The 15,996-nt window shown below is 59.4% G+C and overlaps 2 protein-coding genes across 13 annotated transcripts; one reads left to right on the plus strand and one right to left on the minus strand.

Moving 5' to 3' along the window:
* Window positions 467–10,186, plus strand: RUNDC3A (RUN domain containing 3A). 9 transcript variants are annotated; one of them, XM_018065227.1, is made up of 11 exons: window positions 467–848; window positions 4,472–4,587; window positions 4,910–5,058; window positions 5,245–5,330; window positions 6,477–6,566; window positions 6,691–6,771; window positions 6,968–7,133; window positions 7,249–7,406; window positions 8,188–8,325; window positions 8,445–8,551; window positions 9,593–10,186. In XM_018065227.1, the coding sequence occupies exons 1-11, from the start codon at window positions 742–744 to the stop codon at window positions 9,733–9,735; spliced, it is 1,341 nt and encodes a 446-aa protein (XP_017920716.1). In that variant the 5' UTR covers window positions 467–741; the 3' UTR covers window positions 9,736–10,186. The 9 variants fall into 9 exon arrangements, with proteins under 9 accessions (XP_017920716.1, XP_017920717.1, XP_017920718.1 ...); XM_018065228.1 differs by lacking the exon at window positions 9,593–10,186 and adding an exon at window positions 8,980–9,392; XM_018065229.1 differs by lacking the exon at window positions 9,593–10,186 and adding an exon at window positions 8,980–9,392 and having other exon boundaries at window positions 4,925–5,058.
* Window positions 10,792–15,435, minus strand: SLC25A39 (solute carrier family 25 member 39). Of its 4 annotated transcripts, none has more exons than XM_018065237.1 (12): window positions 15,276–15,435; window positions 14,284–14,383; window positions 14,091–14,150; window positions 13,938–13,982; window positions 13,555–13,664; window positions 12,883–12,950; window positions 12,613–12,737; window positions 12,269–12,442; window positions 11,850–11,959; window positions 11,553–11,634; window positions 11,400–11,480; window positions 10,792–11,310 (listed from the first exon to the last, which is right to left on the minus strand). In XM_018065237.1, the coding sequence occupies exons 2-12, from the start codon at window positions 14,366–14,368 to the stop codon at window positions 11,195–11,197; spliced, it is 1,056 nt and encodes a 351-aa protein (XP_017920726.1). In that variant the 5' UTR covers window positions 14,369–14,383; window positions 15,276–15,435; the 3' UTR covers window positions 10,792–11,194. The 4 variants fall into 4 exon arrangements, with proteins under 4 accessions (XP_017920726.1, XP_017920723.1, XP_017920725.1 ...); XM_018065234.1 differs by having other exon boundaries at window positions 13,555–13,688; XM_018065236.1 differs by having other exon boundaries at window positions 13,555–13,688; window positions 14,284–14,401; window positions 15,276–15,409.

Raw genomic sequence — 15,996 nt, forward strand, 5'->3', positions numbered from 1 at the left:
CCCCCACCCTACAGCGGTGGACTCCGCTGCCTGGCGCAGACGAACCAAGCCCGGGGGCAGACAGATACGCAGTTTCCGACTGCTCCTTGGTCTCCAGGGTCTCTGGACGCAGACCTGGTCTGGCCTCACTGGGAATGCCGATAGACAACGGGTGGGCGGAGGGGGCCGGGATAAAGGTGAGGAGAAATGAGAAGACATCTGAGATAGACACCACTGATCAGAGGTCAGAAACAAGGGAGTAGAGGCGTCGGGCCGCAGAGACGCGAGACGTGGGGTCCTGGGCTCTGAGCCTGGGGGTGGAGGGCAAGCCAGAAGCCCCCTTTTTTCCTTCCAATCGCTGCCTCTCCCTGGGACCCTCTCGGCGATCCTTGAGGCCCCTGTCCCTTCCCCTCCCCCTCCAAATCCTGCACCCTCTGCGGATTGGTCCCCGGCCTGCCAGGGGGCGGGGCTCGAGGGCTTTGACGTCACCGGCCGAGGGGGGCGGGCAGCTAGGGGAGGGGGTGACCGGCCCCGGCTCAGCACCTCGGAGAGTTCCCTCCCCGGCCTTGTTTTGCTTCGGAATCGCCGCCGGGGGAGAGAGCCAGGGGGCCGGGCAACACGCGCAGCGGCTGGAGGATGGCCGTGGAGGGGTCGATGTGCCCCGGCAGGCAGAGGGCCCAGCGGTGATCCGGCGGTGGGGGGGCCGGGGCGCCGGGCAGGGTGAGGGGCAGCTGGCGGCGGCAGCAGTGGCCACACATCTGGATGGAAGCGAGCTTTGTCCAGACCACCATGGCTCTGGGGTTGTCCTCCAAGAAAGCGTCTTCCCGCAATGTGGCCGTGGAGCGCAGGAACCTGATCACCGTGTGCAGGTGGGCACCGCCGGCGGGCGGGGGTGGGGTGGTCAAGGAGAGGCGACGGGGCCGGCTGGATGCGAGGATGCACAGCAGACGCGAAGAAAAGGGAGGCAGCACAGGGTTAAGAGGAGCCCGCGTCCGCTATCCTCAGACCCAGGCTTGGAGAGGGTCTAGAGGTTTGGTCCCTATCCTTCTAGGCCAGACCAGGCCAGGCCTGTGCCCAGCCTGGGGCCTGGAGGGTGAGGGGTGTTTAATTGGCACTGCAGCTTCCTGTGAGAACCAGGAAGTGACATTGTCTGTGAGGGGGAGGGGTGGGGAGGGCTGGCTCCCTTGCTGGGGGCGGGAGCTGGGTGGGCAGAGAAGAACTGATGGGAGAGGGGAATGAACGCCCTCCAAGCATGTCCTCACTCCCACCCCTGCCAACCTGGCCTCTCTGGGGTAGGGCTTTTCTGGGAGATTTCCCACTGCTCAAATCCTGGAGCAGGGGTGGTGCCCTCCTCCATCTCTAGGCAGTTGCAACCCATGGCAGGGTCAACAGGGCATGTAGGTGAAGTCCTGGAATCCATCCAGTGAAGGCACAGCACTGCCCCTGTGGTGGGAAGGAGTGAGGGTCTGACCGCAGAAGCTGTGTTCTCCCGGGTCCAAGGGGAGGAGATTGGGAGGGCCGAGCCCTTGGTTCCCAAGGGTGGGGTTGTCGCAGTGTTGGGAAGACTTGCCCGCTTTCTTGGGGCCCAGAAAGTGAACCTTCCCACTCCCCAGCCCTGCAGTGGCTCACTCTCCCCTCCCTGAAGCCAGGAATGACCAGTCCTCAGCCCCTACCTGTACTCATCTCTCCCCCTTGGAGCCCCCTGCCAGCTGCCTTCTCCACCTGCAGTCTCCCCTCTGCCCCACGCCACCTCTGAGGGCTCAGCTGTCTTCCCTTGCCAGACCCACCTGCCTGCATACCAGCCGTGGTCCTGCTCCTTCCCCCAGGGATCAGTGCCCACCTGATGCCCTAGGTCTGTCTCCTACAACTCTTCCAGGTTCCTGGGTGCACACTCAGCTCTACTACGTCTGTCTCATACCATTATATCCCCAGTGCCTAGCATGGTGCTGTGCACACATGACCTCTGTAAAAATGCCTGGAACGTTAGAGAAGGAATGAGTGCGGCAGTGGCCCAGCCCAAATGCAGGCCTCTGCCTCCATGCTCACCTCCCAGGCCCTGCCAGTGTGGTGTGAAACACAGACAGTCCTAGGTTCAGGCTTTTCTTCAGTTATTAGCTGTACCACTTTGCGGAAGTCTCCTAACCACTCTGAGCCTTGGGTGTCTCACCATCTCCATCGTAGGTGTAACAGCCGCACCAAGGAATGGTAATGACATGATGCATGTTGGAGCCTAGTCCTGCACCTGGCACATGAAAACAGCCCGTCCCTATGCCATCCTTCCTGTCCCTCTCATCTCTCTTGACCTCCTAGGTTCTTCTGCCTTCTCTTGCCTGCCAGGACAGCTGGGACTGTTGAAAGTGTAGGGAAGGGACAAACGCCTCTGGGCCTCAGCTGCAGAAGCAGACGTTCTGGGGGACTGGAAGTGGGGTTAGATCTGGAATGTGAGGGAAAGAGTTGGTGGGGAAGGGGTGATTGCGAGCATGACAGAGGCTCAGAAATCCCTCTGGTCCCTGCCGCCTCATCACAGTCACGTGGTTTGCCTCCAGCTCTGGGAACAGTTCCCTTTAGCAGGCCAAGGGCTCCCCTGGGCCCTGGTTTCCCTGTCTCCATGGTAACCTGCAGCAGCCATTGCACCTCTGAGCAGGGAACACACCATGGGGCTCCCGGGGGCGATGACCAGCACCACAGCACCCCTGAGGACAGATGGCAGATGGCTGCCATGCTGAAACCAGCCACAGGCCCCCACTGAGGTCTGACCCAAATGACCAGAAGACATCACAGGAGCAGGGCTGTATAATAAAGTCCGGATAATGTCCTAAACACAGACTCCTTCTGGTCATGCCATTAATGGCCCAGTTCCTTACCACCCCTGCCCCATGGCTTGCTCACTCACCTTCTCCCAGACTTTTCCCAGAATTTGAACCAAAATTTGATGAGACAAGTACTATTGTTCTTGTTTACACCTGGGGAATATGGGCCTTGGAGAGATTAAGTGACTTGTCCAAGGCCACAAAGGTACCACCAGGACACAGGATTTGAGTCCATCCAGGCTGCCTCCCTTGGTACAGCCCCAGCACTGACCTGATTCTTATCTCAGGCCAGACCAACTCAAAGGAAGGGACTGAGGTCTGTGGGGTTAGTTGTGCCATTGGCCTAGAGCCTTGGCGGCCAGTGTTCGAGGGCTGGAGCACAGAGCGGAGGACAGAGTGTGGAGGAGGCAGGGGCTGCTTGGGGTCTCACTGATCCTGACATCCACCAGGAGGTCCCAGAAAGAGCAAGGGCATTGGGATCAGACATACCTGTTGACACCTCACAAGCTGTGTGACTTTGAACAAATCAGTCAGTCTCTTAGACCCTTCAGTTATCTTATCTGTAAAATCGGGGTGATGGTGATACTAAGAGGACCTCCCTCCCAAGGCTGTCAGGATAGATGAGATGACACATACAGAGTATAACGTTGGGCACATTACAGGACTGGATGAGCTTAGAGAAAGAAGGATGGTGCCAAGCAGCCCCCATGTCCCTGGATACATCCCCCCTGCTGTACCACCCACAGAGGGGCCATGATGGGATGCTGGGAACCAGGTCCTCATCCCTGCCCCACCCTGCTGCAGCGATGGCAGGTGGAGAATGCAGGCCTAGGGACTGCAGAGGGAGCCCAGGCTCTGGGTGGATTGGAGGGAGGGTGGGGGCTGCTGGGCTCCAGTCTCTCAGCCCCATTGGCTTCCCTTGGCTTCTTTCCTCTCTGAGAGGCCAGGTGTCCGGGCCCTCAGGCCCCCTTCCAGAGATCTGCCAGTGCCCCTTCCCACCCATTGTGTGTGTCAGACCCGCGCCCTGCGCCTCCCCCGGCCCAGCTCTGCACTGCCTGGTTCTGGGCAGCTGGTGTGTGGGTGGCCAAGCTAGGAAGGAAAAGGGGGAAGGGGGGCATCTGTGTGCTGGGGGTCCACCTGGCCACCCATGCATGCCCACGCTCCATGTGCTTGGTGCAACTCACATGCTCTGGCACAGGTGACCCCAGCCCCACCCCAGAAGGGACTGGAGAATGTTCTAGCAATAGCAGAAGGCAGCTCAGGACAGGGGCACAAAGCAGCTCCCACCTCCGAGCCAACCCCCGCCCTTCTCTGACAGAGAGGATGCAACTCCAAAGGGTGGCTGATCAGGAAGAGGCTCTGGGCTGGCCCCCGGCTCTGGGCGCCTCATCCTTCTACCTGTTGTTTCATCCCCTCTCACACCTTGTTCCTAAAGCCTCCCTTCTCTGCCTGTCACCTCTCCGTCACCCACTCTGTCAATCAATCTCCCATCTGCCACCCTGCTCACTCACATCACAGCCCCTCTCTGGTCACTACAGCCTCACTAGTCCCCCACCCTCTTTCCCTCTGCCTCCCTACCACATCCATGCTCCTGGTGATCTCTTCTTATCCTGCCTTTTACCCCCATTACCCTGTCTTGTCACCTGACACCCCACTGCCCCTTCTCCCTCCCTCTCACCCAGGTTCTCTGTGAAAACCCTGCTGGAGAAGTACACAACGGAGCCCATCGATGACTCATCCGAGGAGTTTGTGAATTTCGCAGCCATCTTAGAGCAGATCCTCAGCCACCGTTTCAAAGGTGGGTCCACGTTCCTGTCCCCTATTGCTCCCAGCTACCCCCTTCTGAGCTACTCTGTGGCTGTCTGAACCCCATTCCTGGTCCCAATTCTAGGTCATGCACAGAAGCTCAAGCACAGAGCTGGGAAGGGGGGGCACAATACAAGGGGTACCCACAAGCCCCAGCAGTGAGCCTTTGTGTACATGCATGTGTGGGTATGTCTGTTTGGGGCAGGCGTGATGCACATGCATGGCTGCTTTTATTTATGCATGTGGATGCCCCATGACATGGACCCTCTCCAAACTCCCTGGTCTTGCTGAGCCCGCTCCCTGCCCTGGCTCAGCCTGTGCCCCAGCAGGTCCGGTGAGCTGGTTCAGCTCAGATGGGCAGCGAGGCTTTTGGGACTACATCCGCCTGGCCTGCAGCAAAGTGCCCAACAACTGTGTGAGCAGCATCGAGAACATGGAAAACATCAGTACTGCCCGGGCCAAGGTGAGGGGCCTGCAGCGGGCAGGGCCAGGGCAGCTGCTCCCTCCTCTGGATACAGAGGGGCTGCTTGCTTCTTGGTCCTCGCCCCAGCCCACAGGCCCTGGGGAGAAGGGCCACAGGAGGTTCAGACCCAGGGGCACACACATGGGTCCCTCTGGGGCAGCCGGTAAAAGTGAACGTGCTTTCCAGGGCCGGGCATGGATCCGGGTGGCACTGATGGAGAAACGCATGTCGGAATACATCACCACAGCCCTGCGGGACACTCGGACCACCAGGTCAGACCCCCTCAATCAGTGTGGACCACAAGTCTCAGGATGTACATTCATTGCCTAAACACACTTGATCCTTAAGTTGTGGCAGCAACCTTCAGTATCTGGACTACAACTACCAGCACGCACTGCTAGTTTCCCTCTCCCAGACCATCCACCCATCAGCTGGGCCAGCCCGTCCCAGAACACACTTTTAGCACTATCATCATCTCTTCCAAGTCAAATTCATTATCCCCCATGACCCCAGTGCTGGTCTCACGCATACAGCTCTGGACAAGCCTCAACTATGTATTGTTTTACTTGTTGGCCTCGTTCCATGACCTATAGCACACAGCTCTACCTGCTCTGCAAACAGCAGCAGTACCGTACTTGCTACCCATGGACTCCAGAGTCCCAGGGGACAGAGTTTCAGTCCATACACTGTGGGTCTGCAGAGACATTGGGTCTGGGAGGCAGGGTCACAGGCAAGATGTGCCAAAGGGGAAAATGAGTACAGTGGGGACATGTGCCTCGCTACCCCCCTCATGTGGTCACACCCAACCTGATGTTTTTAGCTGCAGTGTATCTCTAGTGTGTCCTCACATTTCAGGATTCACATTAACATATATTAAAAAAAAATCGACTGTATGCCAAAATACTTCCCTGGTAGCTCAGACGGTAGAGAATCTGCCTACAATGCAGGAAACCTGGGTTCTATTCCTGGGTCGCGAAGATCCCCTGGAGAAGGGAATGGCAACCCACTCCAGTATTCTTGTCTGTAGAGTCCCATGGACAGTAGCCTACCAGGCTCCTCTGTCCATGGGGTTGTAAAGAGTGGGACACGACTGAGAGACAAACACTTCACTATATGCCAAGCACTGTTTGGGACTTGTTTCCTGATTTTAAGGATCTGGGTGACTCTGTACTTGGTGGAGAAGGGGTAGTTCAGAGTGATGGAGGTCGAATCTCAGGGGACACGCGCTTTAATAGGTGGGAGACACAGGTGCTATCCCCAGTAGGCCCCAGCCTGAGAGGGAGACACAGTGAGGGGTGAGCAGGAAAAAAGATACCTCCTTCCTCCAGGCAAGGTTTGTGATAAGCCAACAGGAGAAGCCCTGAGGTGTGGGGCTCTCTGGGAAGACTACATTGCCGGTACCTCCCTCCTCCCCACAGACGCTTCTACGACTCAGGAGCCATCATGATGCGGGAGGAAGCCACGGTCCTCACTGGGATGCTGATCGGACTGAGCGCCATAGACTTCAGGTGGGGTCTGGGTGGCGGTGGCGGTCGCCGTGACGGTGGGTGGGATTGGGGTTGTTTCTCTGCGAAAGTCCACGCTCCCATCCGCTCATACCTGCCCCCCACCCTGTGGCTGCTCTGCCCCCAGCTTCTGCCTAAAGGGCGAAGTGCTGGACGGGAAGACCCCCGTGGTCATCGACTACACGCCCTACCTGAAGTTCACTCAGAGGTAAGCAGCCCAATTGTTGCGATTGTTGCGGAGGTGGGTGGTGCGGACAGACGACCGCCCTGAGGGGTGGGGATGGCGGGCGGGAGGCGAGCGGTCTGGCATCATGCCGCCCCCCTCCCCGCCCCCCGCCCCCGGCCCAAGAGGCTCGTCTGTGTAACTGTGTAACCTTGGTTGTGTAACTGCTCCCTCCCTCAAGCTACGACTACTTGACGGACGAGGAGGAGCGGCACAGCGCCGAGAGCAGCACGAGCGAGGACAACTCGCCCGAGCACCCGTACCTGCCGCTCGTCACCGACGAGGACAGCTGGTACAGCAAGTGGCACAAGATGGAACAGAAGTTCCGCATTGTCTACGCGCAGAAGGTGTGCGGCGCGCGGCGTGGGCGGGGCGTGGACGGGGCGAGCCCGGCAGAAGGCGGGGCGGGCGGCCGCGGGGACCCCCTTCTCTCGCCGCCGGGGCTGAGCTGGCGCCCCGCAGGGCTACCTGGAGGAGCTGGTGCGTCTGCGCGAGTCGCAGCTGAAGGACCTGGAGGCGGAGAACCGGCGGCTGCAACTGCAGCTGGAGGAGGCGGCGGCGCAGAACCAGCGGGAGAAGCGGGAGCTGGAAGGCGTGATCCTGGAGCTGCAGGAGCAGCTGTGAGTGCCGCCGCCGCGGCCCTGACCCCTGTCCCCCGCCACCCCGACCACATCGCCCCCGCTGACTCTAACATCACCTTTCCTGATGCCAACCACCAACATCAGACCACTGAGCCCGATACCGCCACCCTGAGATCCCCTTCCCCGGGCGACCTAGCTTTATTCTCAACATAAGACCCGCCCCAAGCCGGCTCCCCACTTCATCCTTAGCTACGTACGAGACACCAGCTAGAATGGCCACTCAGCAGTACTGCTGGGATTCCGGCACTACAGGAGCTCCAGTATTACTCACAAGCATCTCTAATTAATAGTATTCAACGCCCTTCAACATGATTGCATCATTCCCTCTGTTCAACACGTCTGAACAGCATCGTAGGCCCACTGAGCATCAGGCACAGTGACCCCCGACCTCACTTTTACCCATCTTCTAACAGTTCCTCTTTAAACGTTTTCATCACCCTGAGGCCTCCCAGCCTGATCCCCTGACACCCCATTACTCTTCATGATCCCTGCACTGCTCTGCACCCACCTGCCCGCCACCCTCTCTGACATCTCATTATTCCGCTAAACCTCAACACAAGTGCTCTAATTCCTATCACCCCTGTGACCCCCCCAGTACACTCCACTGACTCCCAGGATCTGCCCCACTGACTCTCAACATTTGTAATGTTTCTGCCACCCAGGTTTCAATCCTAGCCCTTCCCCCCACCTCTCTCTGAGCCCTTCTTCCCCACTTCTGCTCCCTCTTCCAGCCAGGCCTGACCCCCCCTCCCCATCCCAGGACAGGTCTGATCCCTGGTGACCACGCCCCCCTGGCCCAGGGTTCCAAGGACCTCACCACACGCCTGGTCAACCAATGGCCATCACTGGGCACACTCAGTGGGGCCGAGGGTGCCAACAACCCCAAGCTCTACCGGAGGTAAGCCCCAGCCAGACTCAGCCTGAGCTCAGTGTTGGTCCCTCCTCTCCTACAGAAGAGGGGCGCTAGGGGCTGTGGGCCTCTGTCCGCCCACTGGCTCTCTCTCTGCTTTGCCACAGACACAGTTTCATGAGCACGGAGCCCCTGTCTGCTGAAGCCAGTCTAAGCTCGGACTCCCAGCGCCTGGGAGAGGGCAAGCGGGACGAGGAGCCCTGGGGCCCCATCGGTGAGCCCCCCAATCCAGCACCCAGTATCCACTCCAAAAGGGCTGAGGCCAGGCCTTGGGTCTTGTAGTCAGGCCCTAGCCATTTCCCTCATTCACTCAACCCTGCCTGGGAGCTTAGCACAGCAACTGAGAGCTTGGTTTGGGGTGTCAGGCAGACCCTGGCACAAGTCCCAGCTGTGCCTTCTCTGGTCGTGGGAGCTTGGTCATTGAGTCCACCTTGCTGAGCCCTTCGTATCTGTAAAATGGGGGTGCTGACTAGAATAGTCACCAGTGTTGGCAAATGGTGAGGGCTCCATTACATCCTCAAAGGCCCCACAAAGGCCCTACAGATCCTTCGGGAGTTCTTTGCCTAACTATTTTGCTCTTATTTCCTGCGCTCTATCAACCAGTTGCCTGACCATTGTTTCCCCCTTCTCTTTGGCTGCCAGGAAGCTCAGAACCAAATTAGTGGCTCCCTTCAAGCGAATGTCCAGGACTTCAACGCATGCATTTTGTGTTGCCCTCCCTCCTTGGCTTCACCTGGCTTTCCCACCCTAGTTTCCCTGGTGCCTGGACCGCCTGTCTTTTCTTTCTAAAATCCACACCGCACTGGATGACCCTAGAACTTCCTTGAGACGAGGCAGGCTATGGACCGTGGAACCCCGCCACACTGTGTCTGTGATTGTCCGTGTGTCTGTCTCCCCATCAGACTGTGAGCTCCATGAGGGCAGGGACCGTGTCTCGTCCGCTCTCTGTATCCCCCGCACTTGGAACCGAACAAGTGCTCACCACGTGTTTAATAAACGGACAAAGAGACGATGAACCCTCAGGGGGAGACAGAGACATAAACTGACGATTACAATACAGTGTCTGTCCCCAGCTCTGTGCATGACAGCGCCAGGTGCTCTTCCCAGGTTTCACTGCACAAGGCCAGCGCTCCAAGGATGAGGGTCTCCTGGCGGGTGACCCGAGGGCTGTCCCTTCACTGCCTGCACCCGAGCACCGTCCACCACTCACTTGCGGAGGCCGGTTGGCTCGGCCTCACCCGCCCTCTCTCCCCAGGGAAGGACCCCACGCCCTCCATGCTGGGCCTCTGCGGCTCCCTGGCCTCCATCCCCAGCTGCAAGTCCCTGGCGAGCTTCAAATCCAACGAGTGCCTGGTGAGCGACAGTCCCGAGGGCAGCCCGGCACTGAGCCCCAGCTGAGGAGCGGCGTGGGCAGTGCCAGCCCCACCTGCCGCCCTTCCTCAGAGCCTCCCCAACCCAGGCCACCCTCCAGAGAACGCTGCCCACTCTGCCAGGAGTCTCTCTAGAGACACCCTTTGCTTCTAGCCCAGTTCAGCTTCTTGCCCACGGAGGCTGGAGCTGCGGAGGGAGGCCGCTGGGGCCGAGAGGCAGGGGCACCGAGGCCACGGGGAGCCCTCAGGAAGCTGCTTCTTCCGGTGACCCCGATGCCTGGTTAGCTCCCAGCTGGACTCTCCTTCGCTCATCACCCCACCCTCCTCGGGCTGGCGGCCCAGCCTCAGCAGCCCCACCTCCCATGCCTCTTACGTCTGCCCCTGTGTATGTCCTAGAGTCACTCCTTTCTCAGCCCCCTGGCTGGGGGCGGGGGGGGCAGCTATGAGGGTATCAGGCAAATAAAAACCAGAGGACTGAGGGCGGCCTTGTCTGTGGAGGGGCTGGGACAGGGGGCCCGCTCCTGAGGTTGGCAGAATGTGGTAGAGTTAGTGCTGGGCCCACAACCAGGTGATGCTGGACCCGCTAAACCCTGGAAACAGACTGGTCAGAATAATTCAGGGAGCGGGTGGCTTTTGGTATGAAGTGTCTGAAATAGTAAGTCAGCCCAGGGAAACACCAAAATGTGTTAAGGGCCCCTTGGATAACTCATCTACCTCAGGCAGAGAAGAAGTTGGACATCCTGGGCAGGGAGTGGGGGGTGGGGCAGAGATGGAGAAGGCAAGCCCTGGCAGGGCCCCATTTCCCATCCATTACCTTGAGCAATTCAGCTTTGGCCTAAAGGTCCAGACTCTTCCATTAGGCCAAAGCCTGGCATTGAGGTCACCTTCCTTCCTGGGTTATCAGTTAAGTGTGCCCTTGGGTAAAGGTCTCACCCCCACCGGCTCTCATAACATCACAGGAGGGCTCCTCTACAGGGATACCACCCGGGCAGCCAAAGCCAATGTCAAGGTCCCTTCCAGTCCTCTTCTGTGCAAATCGCTCACCAAGCCCTATTTTTCCACCCAACCCAGACACCTCCTGCAATCACAAGCACTGGAAAGAAGTTTATCATCTTTAGACTCAACAAATTAACAGGAGTGGGTGCAGACTACGCCAGGCCCAGGGTTTTGTGGCTCCTAGAGACAGGCTCACTTACAGCAAACCCACAGGGAAATGAGGGGAGAAGTGAGCAGATTTGGTCTTGAACTTGAGGGGAGAGAGTGATGATTCTCAGGGCCGGGGAATGGGGAACAGCAGGAAGCAGTCGGGGGTTGGTGGGGTGCTCTGGGTGGGTGCAGAGGGGCATTCCCCTACCCCTGGGGCTGAGTGGGGAAGAAAGAGAAATGAGGCCCCTCCCCTCAGTGCTGAAGGAAAAGGCACTTGGCTCAGTCTCCTCCTGCCCCACCCTGTCCATGGAAGAGGTAGGGTCCTTGTCCCCTCGCTCCCTTCAAGGGCTCAGAAGCTGTTCCCTGTTGAGCCTCTGGAAGAAGCTTTTGCCGAACTCATAAGTGCTGATCATGATGGCGCAGGAAGGGGCGGCCTTGATGATCCTCGGGAGGAAGCCTGCAGTGGAGAGGAGGCTAGGGTCAGAGGTCGAGTCCCAGGGAGCACCAACTTCACCAGGGTGTGGACATACACACAAAGACGCCCACCTGCAAAGAGGCCCCTGGTGCCTGACTCGGCCAGGATCCTCCGGAGCAGCAGCCACGTGGAGTCGGTGTGCGGGGGCATCACTGCAAATCCAGGCCCAATAAGACCCCGCGGGGCACCCCCAGCCCTGCCCCACACCAGCCAGGGCTCCTCACCTCTCACAGCCTCCACTGCTCCTAGCGCGACCTGGCGCTGAGTCTTCACCACGTCAAAGGGTAGAGTCAGGGTGGCTGCCACCTGGTGGGGTGCAGACAGGCTTGTCTCCATTCCCAGGACCCTCGTCCCTTGCATCCAGCCAGGGCCTCCTGGCCTTAGCTAGAACATCCCTAGGGGAATGGAGTGAGTGTACCCCTGGACAGGCACGCAAAGATTCTTTTCCAGAGCATCTCCAACAACCCTTTGGTCACCTCAAGGACACATCAATGGCCTCACTCCCAGCATGATCAACTCACCATCCCTGAGATGCCGCCAGCGACAAAGCTGATGCCCACGGAGGTCTGGTCCTTTGGCCTGAGCCCACTCAGCCAGCTCTTCACCAGCTCATAGTTGAACCAGTACAGAGCTTGGGGGGATGGGGGAGCACTCATTAGAGACTGGGAGGGCGGTGGGGTAGGCCCAGATTTCCCATCTCCCACAGACCTATATCACGACTACTCCCTCCCAGTTATGAAGCCTACATGCTATGTGCCAGTGGATTTCACAGGCCCTGGGCAGGAAGCGTCTCATGAAAATGTGGGGCCCACTTCGCACGTGAGATGGATACTCATGGCTCAGAGAAGTTACATGACTTATAGATTAGTAGTAGCAAAACGGGCTTAGCTATAGACCTCCTAGGGCCCCTCACCTCAACCCCTGCACTCCAGGTGCCTACCTGAGAAGGGCACATCCCGAAGGGCAGTGGGACCCCAGCCCAGCCAGAGTGAGCGCCAGCCACCCTGAGCCACAGCTGCTCGGACACAGGTCCCCAGCTCCCGGTATGATAGGTGCTGAGCCTGCAGCTTTGTCCGCACCAGCTCTAGGGGGCTGATCACAGTCACGGTGCCCACTGCAGGGAATGGGAGGATGGGTCAGCTCACAGGTCCCAGTGGCAGCCCTCCCAGAGTCTGGGGGCCTTGAACATCCCCCCACCCCAAGGCTGGCAGAGGTTGGGAGTCCGGACTGGGCTCCTGCACGGGGGTGGTCAAAGGGAGATGGCGGGCCCAGGGCTGTGCTCACGGCGAGCCAGTGCGCCAGCCACCATGGGAGCGTAGAGGTCAGAGGTCAGGGCTCGACCACACAGGAAGGCCTTGAGTTGGTCGTAGGCGGTGAAGTAGGCGGCAGTGGCTGGCACAGTCATCACCCTGGGGGTGTGTATAGGTTAGCCAAGATTCTCCAAAGCTCCCAAACCTCCCAAGGTTCCCTGATCCCACTCAGCCAGCCAATGTTGGGAGTAAGAGGTCGGAATGAGGGGATCGGGGAGGTAAGCCGCAGAACTGGGGTGCTCACAGGGTGGCTGGGAGGCCGCTCCACAGGGTCCTGGTACCCTCATGTCGCACAATCTTCACAAAAGCATCCTGGTCATGCAGACACGAGCCCAAAAGGAGAAAGGATGAAATGAACAAGGCCTGTGGCAGGGCTGGCCCAGGCTGGGCCCTCCCGATGCCCTCACTTCTACCCAGGAGCCCTTTAGGCCTCTATACATGTAACTCCCTATTTGACTCAGCCCTGGGTGTTTGGAAGGAATGATGCTAAAACTGAAACTCCAGTACTTTGGCCACCTCATGCGAAGAGTTGACTCACTGGAAAAGACTCTGATGCTGGGAGTGATTGGGGGCAGGAGAAGGGGACGACCCAGGATGAGATGGCTGGATGGTATCATGGACTCGATCGACGTGAGTCTGAGTGAACTCCGGGAGATGGTGATGGACAGGGAGGCCTGGCGTGCTGCAATTCATGGGGTCGCAAAGAGTCGGACACGACTAAGCATGGAACAGGAGAGACTCCTAATCACCTTTCAAACCTAGTGAAGGCCCTGCCCCCTCAGGGGAGCGCTTCCCAAAATGAATTGGCCATCTCTACATGCTTTAGGCTACCCACTGTTTTCTGGGTCTGCTGCCCTACCAATCTGTATTGCTCCAAATGCCTACAGACCCATCCAGGGGCACAGCTGCTCCTCACCATGGTACCAGTGAAGCGAGTGGGGTCCTGAAACCAGGTGGCACAGCGGGCACCATTTGGGCACAGGTAGAGGGGCTCTAGGACACCACTGCAGTACAGGAGGCACTTCCCTGTGGATCGGAGAGACGAGGGCACTGGGGAAGGGGTGGAGGCGTCAGAAAGAGGGCCCTGGGACCTCACAGGGAGGTGGCGAGCTCCCATCCTTGGAGGGCCAGCGGACCCTGGGGTCCCTGAGTGGACGTTTTAGTGTAGGACAGAGGGCTGGCTGATAAGATCTAGAAGTGTGTGCCAGTCCACAGCTGTGGGGCCCCCATGTGCCCTGAGAGACCGGGACACTCCCTCCCGTGAACCCTTACAGGCTCCCTGTGGTGCGGGGCACTCACATTTGGCATAGGAGAGGCTCCAGAGTCTGGAGGGAGGCATCAGCTCTAAAACACAAGACGGTATCTCAAGTCAGAAGTGTCCCCCACCTTCCCCCAGGCACCCCATCCCTGGGGAACCCTGCACCCCCATTGGCTCCAAGGTCAGGCACTCACCACTGGCCACCGAAGGGCGCTGAGACTGCAAGCGTACCTTCACCACATCCAGGGGGGTCACTAGGGGAGGAGGGCAGGGCTGGAGGCTCCTTCAGGACCCCTCCCTGACCCCTCATCCAGAGCCAAGTCACTTGTCAACGTCTGGTCAGCCCCAGCCCCCAGCTGCTCCCACCCCACTTTCCCCAGGTCTTACTGAAGAGGGAGGTGACCACAGCCCCCGCGCCAGATGCCACCATTTGTTGGAGGGGGCTAATGCCCCCTGGGTCCTGGTCAGCCATCTTGTAGCTTCAGTTCTGAAAAGCAAGTGTCAACTGGAGCAAAAATCAGAGTCAGGAAAGGGAAGAAAGGAGGCAGGGGTGCCTGGGGACACTACAGGGATTCTCACCCCATTCACTCACTGAGTATGAGTTTCTCACAACCACTTTCTAAAGCAGTTATTCTCAGCTTCACCTTGCTGGGGGCGTGGGGGTGGGGAACATGCTCAGAGAGGTGAGTTGACCGGCCCAAGGTCACACTGGGAGAAGTCAGCAAGGAAACTGGGAGAGTCACCCATCAGTTAATGGACAATAACGGCCCACCGCCATTCCCTCTCCCTCGCCACACCGGCGTACTGTGATCCAGTTCAGTGCAGGTGCCCCGGCAGGCCTGGGTACCAACGATCAAAACGCCTGAGCCGCCCTCCACTCCAGCGCCCAGGCCCGAGATGGGTGCATGCGAGCCTCGAGTCACACGGCGTGGAGAGGTGAGACCCGGAGGTGAGGGAAAGGAAACAAATCTGAGGGCGGCGAAGGGTCCATCCCCTTTCCTGGGACTGAAGGTGAGGACTCCCAGACCTCCCCTGCACCCGTCCTCTCGAGGCCCGAAGGGCCAGGCCCCGGGGCCGAAGGGTAAAGACGAATTTCTTTGCTCTCTCTCGCGAGCGGGGATGGTGGCGTGGGGGTGGGGGGTAGGCTAGGCCGATAGTGCTTGAAATAGGGATAGCACGACAAGATCGCTCTTCACCCCTCAGAGACATTCTGTTTCGACTCCTCGCGCAGGGAGAGCCCGGTGGGGCCGACTAGGTCGGCCCGCGACTCCCGGCTCCTAGCCCAGGCCCGCCCGGCTCAGCCTCCCTCGGACCCCTAGGGACCCAACTCCCGCCTCTGCCTCCCGCTTGGCCCGCAGCCTTGGTTCCGTCCCGCCCACCTGGCTCTAGGCCGGTGCTCGAGCGGCGCGGTGCCCGGGGCCGGGCGGACCCATAGCGGCTCCGCCGCCGGTGCGGGCTCCACGCGCGCTCACTCGGCACCGAGGCCGACTCGGAAAGCGGCCGAGCTCGCCCCGCCCCCGGTTGGCCCTGTGAGGCCCCGCCCCCTCGGGCCGACCGACCGTTTGCCCGGAGTGCCGCTGGCCCGCCCACTCGCGGCCTCCTCCCTGTCCCGCGCTAGCCCGAACCCGCTCGGCCGGTGCCCAGTCCCGCCCGCGCGCCAAGGTCGTGTGTCACCACGCCGCGCTCGACCTGGCGGCAGCGCTGTACTTGACAACTTATTGTCCCCAACACCACCCCACCAATACCGCGGCAGAACGCTGCTCCCGCAAACTTTCCAAACGAGCATGGGTAACGCACTCCCCCGGTTTTCTTCATTCGCGGGCCGGAAGAGATTTGAATCAATTCTTTCAAGATCGCGAGGGCGATCAGATAGTGATGGCAAACATCAACCCACCCGGCTCTTTGTTGAGGTTTTTACAGCTTCATGACGATCGTATCAAACAGGGTCGTCCCCATTTAACAGACAATCCACCGAGGTTGCAACGCCAAAACCACTTGACAAACTGCGGGGTACCATGCGGGTGTGGGCGATGGAGTTAGCGAGTAAGCAACTGAAGCCAGACAGGCTGGCCCGAGGAGCGGCTGGCCTGGGAGCCCCTG

This window comes from Capra hircus, chromosome 19 (assembly GCF_001704415.2).
Source record: "Capra hircus breed San Clemente chromosome 19, ASM170441v1, whole genome shotgun sequence".
NCBI classification, from domain to species: domain Eukaryota; kingdom Metazoa; phylum Chordata; class Mammalia; order Artiodactyla; family Bovidae; genus Capra; species Capra hircus.

Excerpts from the sequence above, each read along its gene's own strand:
- SLC25A39 (XM_018065234.1), bottom strand. The coding sequence starts at position 14,368 with ATGGCTGACCAGGACCCAGGGGGCATTAGCCCCCTCCAACAAATGGTG. Across the intron at positions 11,635-11,849 it reads CTGGCGGCATCTCAGGGATG|GTGGCAGCCACCCTGACTCT; the intron begins GTGAGTTGATCA and ends GCACCCCACCAG. Across the intron at positions 11,311-11,399 it reads CACCAGGGGCCTCTTTGCAG|GCTTCCTCCCGAGGATCATC; the intron begins GTGGGCGTCTTT and ends TCTCCACTGCAG.
- RUNDC3A (XM_018065227.1), top strand. The coding sequence starts at position 742 with ATGGAAGCGAGCTTTGTCCAGACCACCATGGCTCTGGGGTTGTCCTCC. Across the intron at positions 5,331-6,476 it reads CGGGACACTCGGACCACCAG|ACGCTTCTACGACTCAGGAG; the intron begins GTCAGACCCCCT and ends TCCTCCCCACAG. Across the intron at positions 8,552-9,592 it reads GGAGCCCTGGGGCCCCATCG|GGAAGGACCCCACGCCCTCC; the intron begins GTGAGCCCCCCA and ends CTCTCTCCCCAG.